This window comes from Microtus pennsylvanicus, chromosome 4, assembly GCF_037038515.1.
Source record: "Microtus pennsylvanicus isolate mMicPen1 chromosome 4, mMicPen1.hap1, whole genome shotgun sequence".
In the NCBI taxonomy this organism is placed as follows: Eukaryota; Metazoa; Chordata; class Mammalia; order Rodentia; family Cricetidae; genus Microtus; species Microtus pennsylvanicus.
The window spans coordinates 97,773,132-97,791,348 of NC_134582.1; the positions used below are offsets into that span (position 1 = coordinate 97,773,132).

Sequence of the window (18,217 nt, forward strand, 5' to 3'; positions counted from 1 at the left end):
AAAGACAACAAAAAAACAAATAACTCTGTGGTCCCGTAACCTGGCAAAGGGAACAGATGAATGTCAAGATAGGTAGAGAGGAATATCGGCCTCATTAGATGAGGCTGGCAGGAGGATAGTGCTTTCATACCCCTACATGCCCATCCTCACAGAGTTGTAAACTGTTTCCCAAATGATAACTGTGCCTTTAGGGAGAGGAGACCCTGCCACAGAACAGGAGGCTATTGGTTTTGTTGTGCCTGATGAAGAAAAGGAAGGGGTGGTCTGCACAGAACGTTGGAACAACATCATCATCATCACAGTCGCAGTAAAATACATCTTTTCCAGCTGAAGATGCTGCAGCCTCGGTGCCGCCTTCATTGACCTCCACAACAGTCTTGTGAACAAACTTGGACAGACATAGGTCTCTCTCTGGAGACATTCCTGATAAATCAGCCTTGCCGCCTTGGAAGACATCCACCATTCCCAAGTGCTGAAACACAGACTTCATGTCATAATCCTCTTGCAGTTTAAATTTTGGAAGGAAAACCTCAACCATAGTGCTCTTCATAAAGTCGGGTTTGGTCCAGGTCGTTAACGTCTCAAAAGTGAGATTGTTTTCCACCTGATAAAGCAGAATTAGAGACTGTCAGTTTCATGCTTGAGGTCTTACCAAGAGGCTCATTGTCACTTCCTGCTCAGAGAACCCTCCATCATCCTACAGGGGGTCCTACTTATTTACACAGAGAGGCTTTGTAAGGGTCCCACTGACCTGCTAGTTTGTGTGTGACTTCCCGATGGGCATGGTGGCCAAGGAGCCCAGGAGTAGGAACACTTAGTTGTCATCTCCTAAATCTCTACTATAACATCATTTATTCTGATAGGTGTCCATGTCCAGGTGATAATGGTTTAAATTGTGTTTGCTTTAGTTTTGTTTTGTTTTAACTAGATTTAATTTTGTGCTCTTTTATGCTCTAAAGATTTGTCACTCATATTAGTTTAATAAAACACTGTATGCCCAGTAGCCAGTCAAGAAGTAAGAGCAGGGCAACCATACAAATATGATTCGGATATGAGGAGAGGTAGAGAGTCAGTCACCAGTCAGACAGTGAGGAAGCAAGATGAGAATGCCTCACTGAGAAAAGGTACCAAGCCACGTGGCTAAACAGAGACAAGAATTATGGGTTAACTCAAGTTGGAAGAATAAATTAATATTAAGCCTGGTTAACAGACCAAACAGTTTAAAATTAATATAAGCCTCTGTGTGTTTTGTTGGCACTCTATGACTGAAAGACTGGATAAGACAGAAGTTTTTAATCTATAGTTTTGAAAAGAATAAACCATAGAAACTAAAACCATTAAAAAATGGTCAAGATAGGAATTGGTGTGAGCCATCCTGGAAGGAAATGTCTATCTAGGATTGGGTTCTTTGTGTTTTGTGGGCTGTTGGGGCATGAATATAAAATTACACCAAAAGCCTCATATCTGAACCCTTGTTTGGGAGGCTGCTAAGATTCAGGCATTAGGGGGTCTAGCTGAATGAAAATAGTGCCTGGAGGTATATCTCTCAAGGTCATTCTCATTCCATATACATTCTTTCTCTGCTTCCTGTTTACTGAAGGTCTGAATTATCTGCCACATGCACCTGCCTTAATAGAAACCAAGGATGTGCCAGGTAACATAAAATGAGCCCTCTGAATCTGTGAGTCTACATAAATACTTTCTCTCCTAGGTTATTCATGTCAGGCATTTTGTCAGTGATAATAACTAACACCAGAAGTGATGCCACAGTTATGGAGCTGGATGGGAAGAGCCAGGGGAGCTATCCTGCTTACAAAGACCCCTTATGTCATGCACACTGCACTACCCTCCATTCAGAGTGTGGCTGATGCACTACCCTCCATTTAGAGTGTGGCTGATGCACTACCCTCCATTCAGAGTGTGGCTGATGCACTACCCTCCATTCAGAGTGGCTGATGCACTACCCTCCATTCAGAGGGTGGCTGATGCACTACCCTCCATTCAGTGTGTGGCTGATGCACTACCCTCCATTCAGAGCGTGGCTGATGCACTACCCTCCATTTAGAGTGTGGCTGATGCACTACCCTCCATTCAGAGTGTGGCTGATGCACTACCCTCCACTCAGAATGTGGCTGATGCACTACCCTCCATTCAGAGTGTGGCTGATGCACTACCCTCCATTCAGAGCGTGGCTGATGCACTACCCTCCATTTAGAGTGTGGCTGATGCACTACCCTCCATTCAGAGTGTGGCTGATACACTACCCTCCATTCAGAGTGTGGCTGATGCACTACCCTCCATTCAGAGTGTGGCTGATGTACTACCCTCCATTCAGAGTGTGGCTGATGCACTACCCTCCATTTAGAGTGTGGCTGATGCACTACCCTCCATTCAGAGTGTGGCTGATGCACTACCCTCCATTCAGAGTGTGGCTGATGCACTACCCTCCATTCAGAGCGTGGCTGATGCACTACCCTCCATTTAGAGTGTGGCTGATGCACTACCCTCCATTCAGAGTGTGGCTGATACACTACCCTCCATTCAGAGTGTGGCTGATGCACTACCCTCCATTCAGAGTGTGGCTGATGTACTACCCTCCATTCAGAGTGTGGCTGATGCACTACCCTCCATTTAGAGTGTGGCTGATGCACTACCCTCCATTCAGAGTGTGGCTGATGCACTACCCTCCATTCAGAGTGTGGCTGATGCACTACCCTCCACTCAGAGTGTGGCTGATGCACTACCCTCCATTCAGAGTGTGGCTGATGCACTACCCTCCATTCAGAGTGTGGCTGATGCACTACCCTCCATTCAGAGTGTGGCTGATGCACTACCCTCCACTCAGAGTGTGGCTGATGCACTACCCTCCATTCAGAGTGTGGCTGATACACTACCCTCCATTCAGAGTGTGGCCGATGCACTACCCTCCATTCAGAGTGTGGCTGATGCACTACCCTCCATTCAGAGTGTGGCTGATGAACTACCCTCCATTCAGAGGGTGGCTGACACACTGTGGGTATCCTGCTCCAAGGAAGACCAAGATGTGGCATTATGATGTGCCTGACTTTGTCCTGCCCAGCTGGCACCCCTGTTCTTCCTCTTTCTTGGGTAAAAGGGCAATACTTTTTCTGTCTATTTTATATTCTCCCATATTAAAATAAATAGTTAACAAAAATTATGATACAGTTATATTTACAGGGAGGTAATTATGATCAAGCACTATGCTAAGCATCTTGCCCGAGTTGCCCTCCTTTCATCCTTTCGGGTACCATCTCCCTAGTGATGAAGTTACGTCATATGACAAGGTCACACCACCCACAATGGGAGTCTTAGAGACAGATTTGATCCCAAAACGCAGAGCGTGCACAGAGCTGGCAGCTGGGTCTGTAAGCACTAAATACTCAAATGGCAGTTGTCAAGTTGAGAACATTGAGCTCTGCTCTAATGAGAAAGGACAGCAGGGACACTGGATTCTCCCTGAAGACATTTTAGTGTGGTGACTGCTAGGGACTCTCTTGCCTCACCTGGCTGAGGTCCACACCATTGTCCGGGAGCAGGACCACAAAGCTCAGCTCCAGGCCCTCATAGGGCATCTCCAGCACCTGTGCCTGTACTTCCTTCACGTGGGCGAGGTTAAATCTGTCTTCCTGACGCATCATCTGCACTGGTCTCTCTTCCTTCTGAACACACAAATAAATGGCATAAAAGGTGTTATTCAGAGAGGTCAGAATGTTTCCACGTGAGCAGAAGTTAATGTCGGGAGTGTTCTCAGCACTCACAGTGAAAACACTATATGTGGTCCAGTGAACACTTAGTCAACGTCTGCCGGCCTCTTCCTGGTTTCATTAAAAAATAATTGTTAGGGCCGGGCAGTGGTGGCGCACGCCTTTAATCCCAGCACTCGGGAGGCAGAGGCAGGCGGATCTCAGTGAGTTCGAGGCCAGCCTGTTCTACAAAGGGAGTTCCAGGACAGGCTTCAAAGCTACAGGTCTCGAAAAAACCAAAAAAGAAAATTGTTAGAAGTAGATATTGGACTGCTCTAGATAGGGTTTCTAGAGTTGTGATAAAATAACATGAGCAGCAGTAGCATAAGGAAAAGGGTTTATTTCATCTTACAACTCTCAGGGCACATTACATCCCCGAGGGAAGTCAGAGCAGGAACTCAGGCTGAAGCCGTGGAGGGGTGCTGCTTATTGGCTCGTTCACCATGGACTTCTTAGCTTGCTTTCATACACAGTCATGACTACCCACAGTGGGCTGGGCCAACACCAAATCAAGAAATACCCAACAGAATTTCCTCTAGGTCAATCTTATGGAGACAGTTTCTCAGTGCAGAGTCCTTCATTTCTAATGGATCTAGCTTGTGTCAAGGTGAAAACAAACCACAACCTGCACAGGGATTTACTAGGGAAAGATGATGAATTATCCAGCAGGAAAAATGTGCTGTTAATAATATTAATATTTTAAAGTCACAGTTGGATCTAAAGTGATCTACAAAGGGTCATGTTCCAAAGCCTTTGTCCACACACTGGCATAATAACACAGACAGTAAATACTCTTTTTTCGTATCATTTTTGTGGAGTTTAACCTTTCATTCAGAAAATTAAGTTTCAAATGGTTTTCTGTACTTACCTATTTTCCTTCTTCCTGTACTGAGGTTCAAACCCAGCACCCCACAGGACATGCTATCTCTGCCACTGAGCCCCAGAGCTACAAATTCACAGCCGATTACAACCCTCAGTGTTATTTCTTCATCACACTGGCATGAACTTCTGGATAATGTTACTTACCAGACTTATCTTAAACGGCATTTCACGGGTGTCTTCTGTGTCAAACTCTTTATTCCATCTTCCTTTGAAATATAAGGTATTGACAAGAACCAGCCTGGTCTCTAGATCATCTGAGTCACTTGACAGCAACTCTGGAATTTTCCCTTTCGAGATAACAGAGACTTTATTCAGGTTCATTTAATACACGTGTAGGAAATAAGTTGATGTGACATCTGGGCAGATCCAAGCATCATGTTTTCAAATTTCGTGCTTGTGGATAAACATATTTTTTTAAAAAAAACAAATAAAAAAACAATACCCATGTTTGACTTGATGTCAAGCCCACATGGCCAAGGTGAGGATTGTGAAAGACTTCTAAGTCTGTTGGGAGTTGAGGACACAGGTTAAAGAATCCAAGGCTAACTCCAAAATAAACCAATTATATTTTCTTTATTATAAGGGACAAACTCACGGAACAGAAACGAGAAGTCCAACCTCAGCTGTGTAGCGTGGGAACCAGAGAAAGAGAGAAACTGAATGCTGGGCAGGTTGGCAGTTTTCTCTAGGTACCCAAAAGGTCACCCCCTAATTGATCCAATCCACAGAGGTTCCTCATCACCTCCTCCTTTTGTCTAAATAAGAGAGTTCCAAACCCAATACAAAACTATATACACTAGGAACAGATATCAAGTATAAAATTAGGATTACAACCAGCATAAACAATATTAAGCAAGAAACACATGCTAAATGTTTTAATAAACATTCTATCCTAAAGTCTTGCATCAGAAATGGCTTGGCTAAATCAAAAAAGGAAGGTAACCATGATTATCTAATCTTCAAGCCCACTGAAAGCCTGAGAAGGGAGACAATATTACTTGAGTAGGCAGGAAGTACAATCAAACAGCTTCCAAAACATGCGGTATATGACAGAGACAACTGGCTACCTGAGCAATCAGCCAAGGTCTCACTGGTGCATTTGGGTATTTGGGCACCGACCCTTCCCACCTGCGGCTCCAGCCAGCCACCACTAAGGATCTGTAATTTGCACTGACAGAAGGCTCTGGATTTTCTCTTTATCCAGGTCATCAACTTTTGAAATCACTTTGATTGCCTTAATGACTGCTCTTAATTTAAGCATATTTTTCAGTATCTCAGGTGCTAAAACCAATTCGAACTGCTCAAAGCTTACATTTCCTGGGCACATGGCTACAACAGCGCCACCACAACCAGGAAGCTGAGCCTGGAGAATCACTAGAGTCCAGGAGTTCTGGATTACAGTGCGCTTTGTTGATGGGGCGTCTGCACTAAGTTCGGCATCATAAGTCTCTCAAAGAGAGCAGGTGTGGGAAAAGCTGAAAAAAATGACTCCAGGATGGAAAAGAAAGAAGCAGGAAATGTGGTAGGGGCCACAGGAGACCTAGGTTTCCCCTGGGTGCTAAGGTCAGTTGCCATCTTGATTGGATTTTGAAACGACTAAGAGACATGTCTCTGCGCAGGTATGTGAGGACATTTCTAAGTGAGAGGACGCTCCCCAGAGTGGGCAATGCCTTCCTGTGCTGCCCCGACTAAAGCCATGAGGGAGAAGCAGCACTGCTTTTCCCTGCCTGCCTTCAGCCCTCGCTGGTGAGTGCGTCTGCACTGTTCACACCTCTGCACCTGCCATTTTAGCTGACACTGGAGCCCAGTAGCTTTGGTCTTCATGTGGACCAAGACTAGTGCCTCTCTGGAATCCTCTAGGCTTTCCATTCCAGGCTGAGACTGCTGAGGTCTCCAACCCCATAGATTGAGCAGCTACCAGATTCTCAGCCTCTCCACATGCAGATGGTTTTTGTGGGACTACTCAGTCAGTATCGTATATGCCAATCTACTGAATCCCCCTAGTAATACGTATTCATTCTGTTCCTCTAGAATACTCTGACTAATACACTAATGTTAGATACAGTGTCTCATCCAGCACTCCATAGTCATGCCCAGTTTCAGCATAGCACAACACATCAGAGACTCAAGGACAGAAATAGTTTGTGAAGAAGGTATTGTTATCATATACTTTGGAGTGCTGTCCATCCCTGGAAGAGATAGTGCAGGTCAGAGGACAGATTCCCTTCTTCTGTTTAAAGAGCATCCTTTCAGCATAGAAGAGAATCCTCGCTAACTTGCGATGTCAAGTGTGCCCAATAGGTAAAGACTACAATAAGAATTGTCAAATATTTGCTGAGTACACATAAAAGAGAGATGGCTCAGAAGTTAAGAGCACTGCCTACTCTTCCAAAGACCCCGAGTTCAATTCCCAGCATCCATGTGGTGACTCACAACTATCTCTAATGAGATCTGGTACCCTCTTGAGGAAGAGACCTGGTAAATGGTAATCATCAGTTTAGACCATGAAATCTCATATGGACAAGTTCAATGAACTGCTATATAATGGGCTGCCCATACATACTTCAGCATGACCAGGGTATATATTTCATTTCATTTCAGAAAAAAGAATGCATCCAGAGGCATCTGAAATGTTCAACTACCAGACAATAATCTCAATGATTTCAAAGGCCAATTTTGGAGCATGTCATCTCTAAAATAAAAACAAATAAAGTTCAACCCCTATTGGGAGACTCATTGAGGTTAATGTAAGTGAGCAGGCCTGACAGTATCTCCAATGGAAGTCGTGTCTAGTTTTACCAAAATATAAGTAAGGACTCTGAAGCAGTAAATATGGAAGCAGAAACAGTGGTAGATGTGGTGGGAGCTCAGACAACACAGACTGCAGGAAGAACCAGCTCAGGGTAAAATTATGGGGAAGATCTCCACATGAATCTCCATCTCAGAGGTGGTGGAGTCACATGACCTGCCAACAGTAGGACCACTCCTGTCTTCTATTTTTTATTGTGACATTATATATATATATATATACATATATATATATATATATATATATATATATATATATATATATATGATGAATTTCACAGATAGACCGATTCTAGATCCATACCAACAGCTCCTCTTCAAATACATTTTACTTAGGCAAAATGAAATTCATGCATGCCATTAGCAACCACACACAATGATATCTTTACACATGCTAATCTCTTCTGGCAAACACCTAAGCCACTACTGCCACATGTTAACTGATGAACTTTTTCCCAGAGTGCCTTCTTTCTGGATGAATGCCAAGCTTGAAAGGTAGGAACATGTTTTTCTCATGCTCTGCACTGCACTAGAATTGCAAATTTAACTGTTTTCATGTCAAGCGTGAGATCTATGCCCTAGTCCACAAGGCTTCAGACTACAAGTCCTTTCCCTGTACATTGACATCCTTTTTCCTCTTAACCTCTTTGAGAAGCCTAGGGTAGCCTCTTTGAGACTTGCCTACCCCAGCTTCCCGAATGTTGGGATTATAGGCATATCCTACCACAGCCAAATAACCCCTTCTTATCACTGCTGACCCCATAGCCACCCTTGCCTTCTAATGCAAACCGCTAAGACTGGAAAGTCAGGCTCATGATTTCTTATGACATTTGTATCAACCACTCTGTCCTGAAGAAATATACAAGTAACTGTATTTTTTAAATCTAAGAGCCAGAATAAAAATTCCATGAATTCACTGAGGTCTGAATTATACCACATATAATGATGTTGGTCTGCATTGCTTTAACTCTCTGAAATAACATGAGATTATTAGTCCATGGGGGTGGGGAGAAGGGAAAGGTAAGAAAGAGGAGGGAAGGAAGAAGAGGGAGGGGTGGATGGAAAGGACAAGAATGTGAGTGTGAAATATCTTGAAATTCTGACCTTCAGTCTGTTTGGAGACCCACTTGTTTATGTGCTTCCTGGACTTTTCTGGAGCTTTGGCAAAGGACAGCTGCTCCAGCTCCGAGTGGTAGAACCGAAGACAGGACTCCTTAAAGGTCTTTGGAGAGAAAAGTGATCAGAGAGGTAACACTGAAAATTAAAGAGTTAGCAAGAATCCCAACACTCTGAATACAAAGGCATTAAAAAATAAACCAAAGTGACTGTAGATATCACTTTAAGTAACAAATGTCTTCATGTACTAGGCCTTTGTAAGTGGGAATGACCAGACATAAATAAATAAAATTTATAAGTGTCAGATTTAAAATATTTCAAAGTATCATTATAGAATTGTCATCTTTGGGGAACGTTATGGAGTTGAGTTCCCCTATATAGCCTACCCTGTCCTGGAATTCATGACCCTCCTGTCTCAGCCTCCTAAATGCAGATGTTACAGATGCACATCATAACATTAGCTAGAACTTGTCTCTTAATTTTTTAAATTTCTCTAGAGTCCTTCAGTAGGAATCTTTAGCAATAAGTATTTGAATACAATTGATGTCATTCTACTGATACAACTTACTGGGAGGATATCGTAAGTGATCTCTGCAAAGAGCCGGTTGGCCATTCTAAGCAAGTACTTTCTGCTGGGCTTGTTCAGATTACTGAGAAGCCTCTGGAAGCTTTGATGAATGCTGTCTTCTGTGTTTAAACAAAGTGCCTGTGGAGGAAAAGAATAAAACACTGTGAGCTCAGTGAGAAACATTTTGATTTCAAAGGAATTTTCAAGCTAAAGGGATGGCTCACATAATAAATTACATGAGTATAATACATAGTAAATTACATGAGTATCTAATGCAGGGTGGTTTGGGATTTAAAGAGATAGGATTATGAATTCACCTTCCTTGCCAATAAATATTAAAAATATATTGCTCTGAAAATAAGTTAGAACACAGCAACCCATGATTCATCTTTAGTTCCTGCCTCATGAAACAGGGTGTACGTATTCTGACCCTCACTGCTCGGCAACTCTAAGGCAAGTAAAACAGGTGTCAGGTGACAGGGAACTTACCTGAGCCATCTGGACTGCGGTGTCTCCCTTCGCCCCCAAGTGGACCATAGCTAGAGCAGAGGAGATGCTCACAGGAGAGAAGCATACATTTTTCGAAGGATTGTTTTGACAAAGGATCTTTAAAAGATGGATGGCAAAGGTGCCGTTTGCTTCAGACAGAGTGTTCATGATGCAGAGTCTGGAGGCAAAGGAGAAATAGTACTCAGTACAGTGTTGGAGGTTCACTGATCTGACTCAGGGAAATCTGGGACTTTACTCTTGGTTCTCATTTCAAAGCTCCTAAGTACTTAATATTTCAAATTTAAGTTTTATTCTCAGTCACAGTCCTTCCAATATTAAGGTTATTATCTAGGTGTAGTCAGGGCAGCAGACCAAACTAGCATCTGTCCCATGTACATATATAGAAGGTCAGATCATCAGGAGGGCACACACAGGACACTGCTGAGAGAGGGGGATTCTAGTCTCCTTCCATACAGTCCAGTTTCTCTCTCTGAAGATGGTAAAGTCAAGGATGAAGAAAAGAAGGGATAAAAGAGGAAGGGAAGGGAAAAAAAAAACAGCCATGAGCATCCAGATCTTCTAGCCTGGCTTCAGAAAAGCTGGGTTCTGTGTGTGCCTGTGAAGACTCCTCTGAGATGTGCAGGTATGCATTAGACAGTGTCTCCATGTTTGCATTGCTGCAGGAAAGACCCTGAGGTGCTGATTGGGACCCTAAGACAGTCTGGTATCATCAGCTCTGCTGTGCAGCAGGGGGCATCCACCTGCAGTGGCTGCTCAGGTGGCCTTGATCACCTGTCCAGGCTGCTTCTCTATTGAGCATGCCTCAGTCCCTTGTGAATGGATGGCTTGACCCAGACTAAAGGACTGCTCTTACCAACCTAACCGAAATCTGAATCCGTGCACATCCCATGACTGTGCTCTGGCTGTTATATGACCTTTGAACACTGCGAGTTTGCTCCAAAATGCTTTCTTCTGTGTTAAAATACAGATCACTTACCCTAGGGAGCCTCAGAACATCACAACTTATACTTACCCTCTCCCCAGACAGAAAGACACAGCATCCTGAGAGAGTGCCCAGGTCATTTTATTCTTCTCCATAATTCTCCCAAGGCTATTCAGGGAAGTTGGGGCTGTTTTGTTTCAATGACTTACCCTCTACTTGGTCCTCTCTTCTGACCTTTTTGCCACCCCTACACACTTTCCCATCCTTATGTCCCTTTTGCCTTAAATCTGAATCCTTAATGTAGTGTTTATTCCCCTTGAGAAGATCATTTATCCATCACTGTCAGTGAGTTCAAGTTATCCAGCTGTCCCTGTTTCAGTGGAAAAAGACAACTTCAGGGTCCCTGCTGTGTGACTATAATCTTCCTGTTTCAACCATTTCTTTCTTTACTCCTAAGTGCACTCCTTTCTCTTACTGATTGTTCTCCCCACCATGTAAGTTCTTTGAAGGCAAGGGAGATGTCTGGCACCCTGATTCCAAGCACTTGAACTATGCTCATGATAAAGTTTGGGGTTTGAGTGCTCAGTCAACATGTGCCATTTTAAAAGTGGGAATGGGCAGTGCTCAAATTGGAGTAGAGCCTGCAGCTCTAAAAGGGCCCAGAAGAAAGAGGCATTAGTTTGCAGATCCTTAAGTAGAGGGCAGAGAGAGTCGAATGAGCTAGGTGGTAGGACGTGAGAAGAAACAGGACAGAAGACAACTGAGAAGGCCACTAAGACCCTGCAGCACCTACACTTGACAGAGATGGATCAGTACAGCTCCAGGACCCCAGCAATAAGATCAGCGTTATTACCACTGTCCAGCCGGGGTTTCTAGTCTGCTCTATAAAGACCCACCAGACACCACCTTTCCTCTATCCCTTTCCTAAATCCCAGGTTCTGGACTCAGTTTGGGCCTTCTAAAGGTGGCCTCTACATCATCCACAACCCTGGACTGAGCCAGACACACTCACCTGCCAATATCACAGTCTCCCAGCACAGTGTTCAAGGCTTCAGGTCCCAGAGTGCTACTTTGCTGCCTTCCCTGTCCAGGAAGCCTCTTTATTCTCTGCAGGGTGTGGACTTCATGATCAGGGCCCCAGTCTAGGGGAGGAGGAAATTACTTGACCTCATCCAGGTCTGGCCTCTGCTTGTTTGGGACAGTTGGGGGTTGGGAAACACATGAGTCCTGGAGAATAAAAATCTAGTGAGAACCTTAGGTCTCTGGTGAGCAGAGTGCCATGGGAGTAAGTTCATAGGATGCAAAGAGCACACAGTGGCTGTCCATGGTTGATCCCAAACCTCTGTTCAGTCCAGGAATTCAGCTGTGAAGGTGTTTGCTCCAGGTGTTCTGTTAAGTCTACCCTAGGGTAGACATACAGAATTCAGATGCTAACTTCTAGAAGGGACGGTTGTAGGATATTTTCATAGCACTCTGATACTCCAGAGACTTCCAATAAAGTTTACATTGAATCAGAGGTTTGAGTTAGCTACTAATTGACCAAAATTAGCCAAAGAGGTTTTGGGAACCAAGGACATATAGAGAGACACAGGAAATAGAAGGGAGGGATTTAGAAAGATTCTTTTCTGGATTGAGGAGAGACGCTTTCTGATCATTCAGGTTCTTACCTCAGTATCTGATTCCTGAGGTTTTATTAATAAAGAATAATTAGACAAATGCTTCAAGAGACTTTGCCAACTGTGTGGGGATGGGGAAGTGTAGACTGTTCCATTGGAGGATTCCTCCTTTCAAAATAACAGAAATAGACACTGAGCCAAATTAGTACAGGGCATTGTGTCCTCCATCCCTAGACAGGACACATTGCATTTGCAGGCCCCCAGGAAAATAGACCTCTTCTAATTTGGTATCTTTGGTGTTCCAACTTCTTTAATTTTTGAAATTAAAGTAATATATTTTATATATTTGGATGTTTTGCCTGCATGTATGTCTGTGCACCAGGTACATGAGATCTCATATGTGAGAGTGTTTCTTAGATCCTGGGGATGTTTGTCCACCTGGCCATGCTGATAAAAGCTTAGAAACCCGGTGTCAGGACAGATGCATTTATATCTGAAATCCTTGTTTTTAAGGCACTGATTCATCCTTTCAAGTATATATTCAGTGGCTATTAGCTTACTTACTCACATCTGTTTTTTCATTTGAAAAAACAGCCCCCAGAAGGAATGGCATTATTAGGAGGTGTGGCTTTGTTGGAGTATGTGTGGCCTTGGAGGAGGAAGTGTGTCACTGTGGAGGCAGGCTTTGAAGTCTCAGATATGCTGAAGCCATGCCTAGTGAGACAGACCACTTGCTGTTTCCTTCAAGAATCTCAGCTACTTCTCCACCTCCTTAAATGCCTTCAAAATATTGCTTTTGAGGAGAAAATGAACAACAGGAAGTGGAATGGAGCTAAAGCCCATGTTTAAAGAGCTAGATAGATTAAGAAATAGGAGAAACTGAATGGTGAACTCAAGGCAAGATCCTGTTCAGCTAAGTTTCCAACTTGTGAAAAGAAGTTAATGAGAATCTTAGAGCTGGGTGTGGTAGTGCATAACTTTAATACCAGCACTGCAGAGGCCGAGGCAGGCAGATCTATGAGTTCAAGACCAACCTGGTCTACAGATCTAGTTTCAGCCAAGCTTAGGGAGTAAGGGTGGAAACAGAAAGCTGGTGAAGCTGTAATTGAACATGGGGCTCTTTTTATCCCCATCAAACAGCAGAACTTGTGACCTTCAGCCATGTGGTTCTGCCTTTAGAGTTAAGGATAGAAGAAAGGGGATATGCCCCAGAGAACAATGAAAGCCATTGAGACCAGGCACGTGTTAAGGATGTCCCCAAATGGACGCCTAGAGAGAGAATTGTGTGAAGCTTTGAAGGTGAAGCCTGGATTGCCTTCGAAACCCCAAGATACTGGAAATGCCAGAGTTGTGGGATACCTGATGAAGAGAGCTTCTAACAGTGAGTAGAACCAGCCCAAGTGTGTTGCAGTCAACAAAGCTGAATGGAGTTGGAGATCTGAAGAGCATTTTGACATCAGACATGGAGATGCAGTTTTCCCAAGTGGTTTTCAGTCTTGCTTTAGTCCAGTATGCTCCCTTGCCTGTATTTAGAAGGGTAATGCATATCCTGTTCCATTATGTGTTGAAAGTATGTGACCTGTTGTTTGATTTTGATTTTATAAGAGATTACATGAATCTCAGAAGATACTTTGAACTTTAGACTCTTAAGTAAGTTTGAGACTGTTTCGTGCTATGGAGACTTTTGAAAGCATTTTTGCATTATGACATAGCTATGAGCCTTTGGAGGCCAGGGAGAGGAATGCGATGTTCTGAAAGAAAATGGGTCCCATAAGGTGTGGCATTATAGGAGGCGTTGCCTTGTGGTAGTAGGTGTGGCCTTGTGACACACTCAGTCTAGAAAGCCTTCCCCTCCTTGTGCTCTCCTTCCCGGGTTATGGGTGCCAAGCCTTCCACCAATCTATTCCTCCCAGAAGCTTCCTGGTGCCATTGACTTTTCCAGGGCGTTCATTTTCTGTGACTTGGCTTCATGTGTCCACAGAGGTTGCTCTCACTCCTTGTCTTCTAACCCCTGGCCCAGCAGGAAATGACTTCAGCTGAAGGGACTTCAGCTTGAGGCTTTCTTTCTCATCTTGCTTGAGGGAAAGGTTGGGTCCTTTACGTGCAGCATCTGCTTCTGTCACCCTGTGCTCTCTACCCTAAGGGGATTTCAACATTTTCAACATTCCCTGTCCCTGTCTGTACTTTGACCAACAATTTCTGACTTCTTCTTCTTCTTCTGCTTCTTTTCTTCTTCTTCTTCTTTTTCTTCTTCTTCTTCTTCTTCTTCTTCTTCTTCTTCTTCTTCTTCTTCTTCTTCTTCTTCTTCTTCTTCTTCTTCTCTCCTCCTCCTCTTCTTTCTCCTCCTCCTCCTCCTCCTCTTTCTCCTCCTCCTCCTCCTCCTCCTCCTCCTCCTCCTCCTCCGCCTCCTCCTCCTCCTCCTCCTACTTCTCTTTCTCCTTCTCCTCCTCTCCCTCCTCGTCTTCTCCCTCTTCCTTCTTCTTGCCATTGTGCTTTCTTTGTGGCAAAAGCTAGCCATTAGGGCAAGAAACTGCCCCTGCCTCGCCTGCTGACAGTATGCCTTTCCAACTGGGCAAGCAGACACAAATAAAAGTGATTGCTGAACTTTGTCAAGACGGTATGACAGTCCTTAAAATTTTCCTGTTTCGCAAAAAAAGTCTCTCAGATGTTCTAGGCCTGTAGCCCAAAGATGGATGCCCCAACATTATAGAGGAATTCTGTCATTTCTCTTAATTTTGGAAGTTGATTGTTATGCATTTCCTACTTACACAGTTAACACTACATCCTTCTCAGGACTTTGATGGGGTTGAAGGCTAGATAGTTACAGTCATAGTTGTTCTGAATCACGGACAAAGGTATTTTAGGTACAAAACTTTGGGTTCTCCTAGAGAAGATAACAAATGGAGTAATCTTTCTAAATTTGCCAGTTACATATGGACTAGACATTGAGTATGTCTTTCTTACTTGATAATTGCTCTTGTTGTATGCAGTTTCATTTGTTAAGGTTATTACCTTTTCTTTCTATTTTGATAATACTTGATAATAATTCTTATAGTATATAGTTTTACTATGTTAGAACCTTTCCCTTTTTATTAGACAAAAAGGGATAATTGTTACAGGATTTCTGCTTATATCACCAGTTCATTGTTCAATTAAGAAGAGTTGGAGTTTCCATTCAGGTGGCTCTGGAATGGACCCGTGAGCCTTGGAGGACCCAGGAGAGCAAGAATGTGTGGCCTAAAGGGAAAAGGTGGGGCTGGAAGGTGGCATAGGTCCTTTTCAAGCCTGGAAGCAGGTATCAGCAGGTATTCAGGGTAACTTGTGATTTGATTCAGGTTTTTCAACATGATCATGTATATGAAACTCTACATTGAAGAGCAAGCCAGCTAGTGTGGCTCAGCATCTTCTCAAGCTGACATGAAAGGATATAGCACATCTTTCTAACTCCTTTTCAGCTTTCAGTATAAAACATGCTTCCTTACCTACTAGTGCAATGGATACCAGATTTCATTTTTTTTTTTACTGCTACAAATATGGCTATAGACAGCATCCAAGGCACTGTACTTTCATGGACTAGAGGGTGGCATCACTAGTATAGTGACACATTATTTGTGTTTTAATAAATAAAGCTTGCCCAAATATCAGCAGGCAAAGCGGTCACACTAGCCAGCCATACAGACCAGGGAGTTGTGGCACACACCTTTAATCACAGGATGCAGGAGAAAGAGGCAGATGGATCTTGTGACTTCAAGGCCACCTAGGCAGCACAAAATTGATTCTGTCTAAAAGAGAAACAGAGCTCACACAAAAGTCACCCCAACACTTGGGATCCCATGCCATTAATCCAACACTAGGGAGGTGGAGACAGGAGCACTATGACTAGGTGGAAAGAGGAAGATGAAGGGGGAATAAACAGTAATGCAGGGGCGTGTAGAGTCTGAGGATTCATGGAGACAGGATCTCATCCTTTTGGTCAGAAGATTTGGTAGAGGTAAAAGGTCTCTCTAGTGGTTGGCTGCTTTGCTTTTCTGATCTTCACACTGAACCTCAAAGTCTGTCTCTGGGCTCTTATTATTCATGCTAAATTTGGTGCCCAATATTTGGGGTACAAATTCACACAAAAAAGGTATTTCCCTGTGGCTTTACAGCCAGCAGCACAGGCCAGAGCTAAAAGCAGCTAGAGTCATTGCACTGCTGGCTAGGTTTTCCTTTTTTCTCTCCTGGCAGGCTCTTCCTGAACCCTCTTCTCAGGCTGCTGCCAAACTAAGTAGCTGTCTTGAAATCTTGTCAGGCTTTTGTTGATATATATATATGTGTGTGTGTGTGTGTGTGTGTGTGTGTGTGTGTGTGTGTAAGACAATTGGGAATTCTTTAAGAGAGAAATTATTTAAAAGAGAGAGTTTTTCCCACATTAAAAATGGAACATATCTCAACTATCCCACTCCCCCAAGCTCTTTCCAATCCTTCCCTTCTCCCCCTACCTCCCCCTCTCTATCCCCCCCCCCCCAGGACAGATATGGGAGCAGGGAAGAAGATATCTTAATTGAGGGAGCCATTTTGGGGTTGGCAAGAGACTTGGCTCTGGAGGGGTTCCCAGGAGTCCATGGAGATGACCCCAGCTAGGACCTTGGGCAGTGGAGGAGAGGGTGCCTGAACTGGCCTTGTCCCATAGCCAAACTGATGACTATCGTATATCACCATAGAACCTTTGTCTGGCAAGGGATAGAGACAGAGACAGAGATGCATATCAGAGCACTGAACTGAGCTTCCAAGGCCCAGCTGAAGAGAGGAAGGATGGAGAATAGAAGCAAAAAAGTCAGGACCATGAGGGGTTCACCCACTGAGACAGTGTGCCTGGGCTAATGGGAACTCACCAACTCCAGCTGGACTGGGAATGAATGAGCATGGGCTCAAACTGGTCCCTCTGAATGTGGTTGACAGTTGGGGCAGACTTAGGGGCCAATGACAATGGCACTGGGATTTGTCTCTACTACATGTACTGGCTTTTTGGGATCCTATTCTCTTTGGATGCATACCCTACTCAACCTGGATATAATGGGGAGGGCCTTGGACTTCCCACTGGGCAGGGTGCCTTGCCCTCTCTTAGGACTGGAAGGGGTAGGGTGTTGGGGGAATGGGAGGAAAGAGGGAGGAGGGGAGGAAGTGGAAATTTTGATTTATATTATTTTTAAAGTAATAAAAATGGAAAAGAATCATTACAATGGAAGGATTTAGGTTTCTATATGATAATATGCTAGACAGTTTGAAAATGGCACAATTAAATGAGAGTATAACTAGTTTAGATGGATTTTATGTAAAGTCAATTGTAAATATTATTAGCATTTTAATTTTTGTTTTAGCATTGAGAAAGTGAGTTAATCTCTGTGCCAAAATATAGACCTTGGGAAAACTTAATAAAAAAAATGATAGATATATTCAAATCCAGACAGGGATTTAATGGAAAACCAACTTGAGTGTGGCATAATAAGAATATGGAGATCTGCTGTTATGTCCCCATTTTTATTTCTGATTTTGTTAACTTAGAGGCTCTCTCTCTGCCTTTTGATTAGTTTGGATAAGGGTTTGTCTATCTTGTTGATTTTCTCAAAGACCCAGTTCTTTGTTTCACTGATTCTTTGTATTGTTTTCCTTGTTTCTATTTTATTGACTTCAGCCCTCAATTTCATTATTTCCTGTCTTCTACTCCTCCTGAGTAAGTCTGCTTCTTTTTGTTCTAGAGCTTTCAGGTGTGTTGGTAAGTCACTAGTGTAAGATTTCTCCACTTTCATTATGTGAGCACTTAGTGTTATGAACTTCCCTCTTAGCACTGCTTTCATAGGTTGGGTATGCTGTGCCTTCATTTTGTTGATTCTAGGGAGTCTTTAATTTCTTTTCATATTTCTTCCTTGACCAAGGGGGTGATTCAATTGAGCACTTCTCAATTTCTTGAGTTTGTAGGCTTTCTGCAATTAGTGTTTTTGTTGAATTCTAACTTTTTAACCATGGTGCTGCAATAATATACAGGGGGTTA

General features: G+C 43.4%; 1 protein-coding gene across 1 annotated transcript; it reads right to left on the reverse strand.

Moving 5' to 3' along the window:
* Window positions 1-187: 187 nt before the first annotated feature.
* On the reverse strand, window positions 188-9,801 carry LOC142848797 (serpin B9-like). Its single transcript, XM_075970973.1, has 6 exons — window positions 9,628-9,801; window positions 9,139-9,276; window positions 8,559-8,676; window positions 4,791-4,933; window positions 3,525-3,680; window positions 188-604 (listed from the first exon to the last, which is right to left on the reverse strand). Exons 1-6 carry the CDS (start codon window positions 9,793-9,795, stop codon window positions 188-190), a joined length of 1,140 nt encoding a protein of 379 aa, XP_075827088.1. The 5' UTR covers window positions 9,796-9,801.
* Between the last annotated feature and the right edge of the window lie 8,416 nt (window positions 9,802-18,217).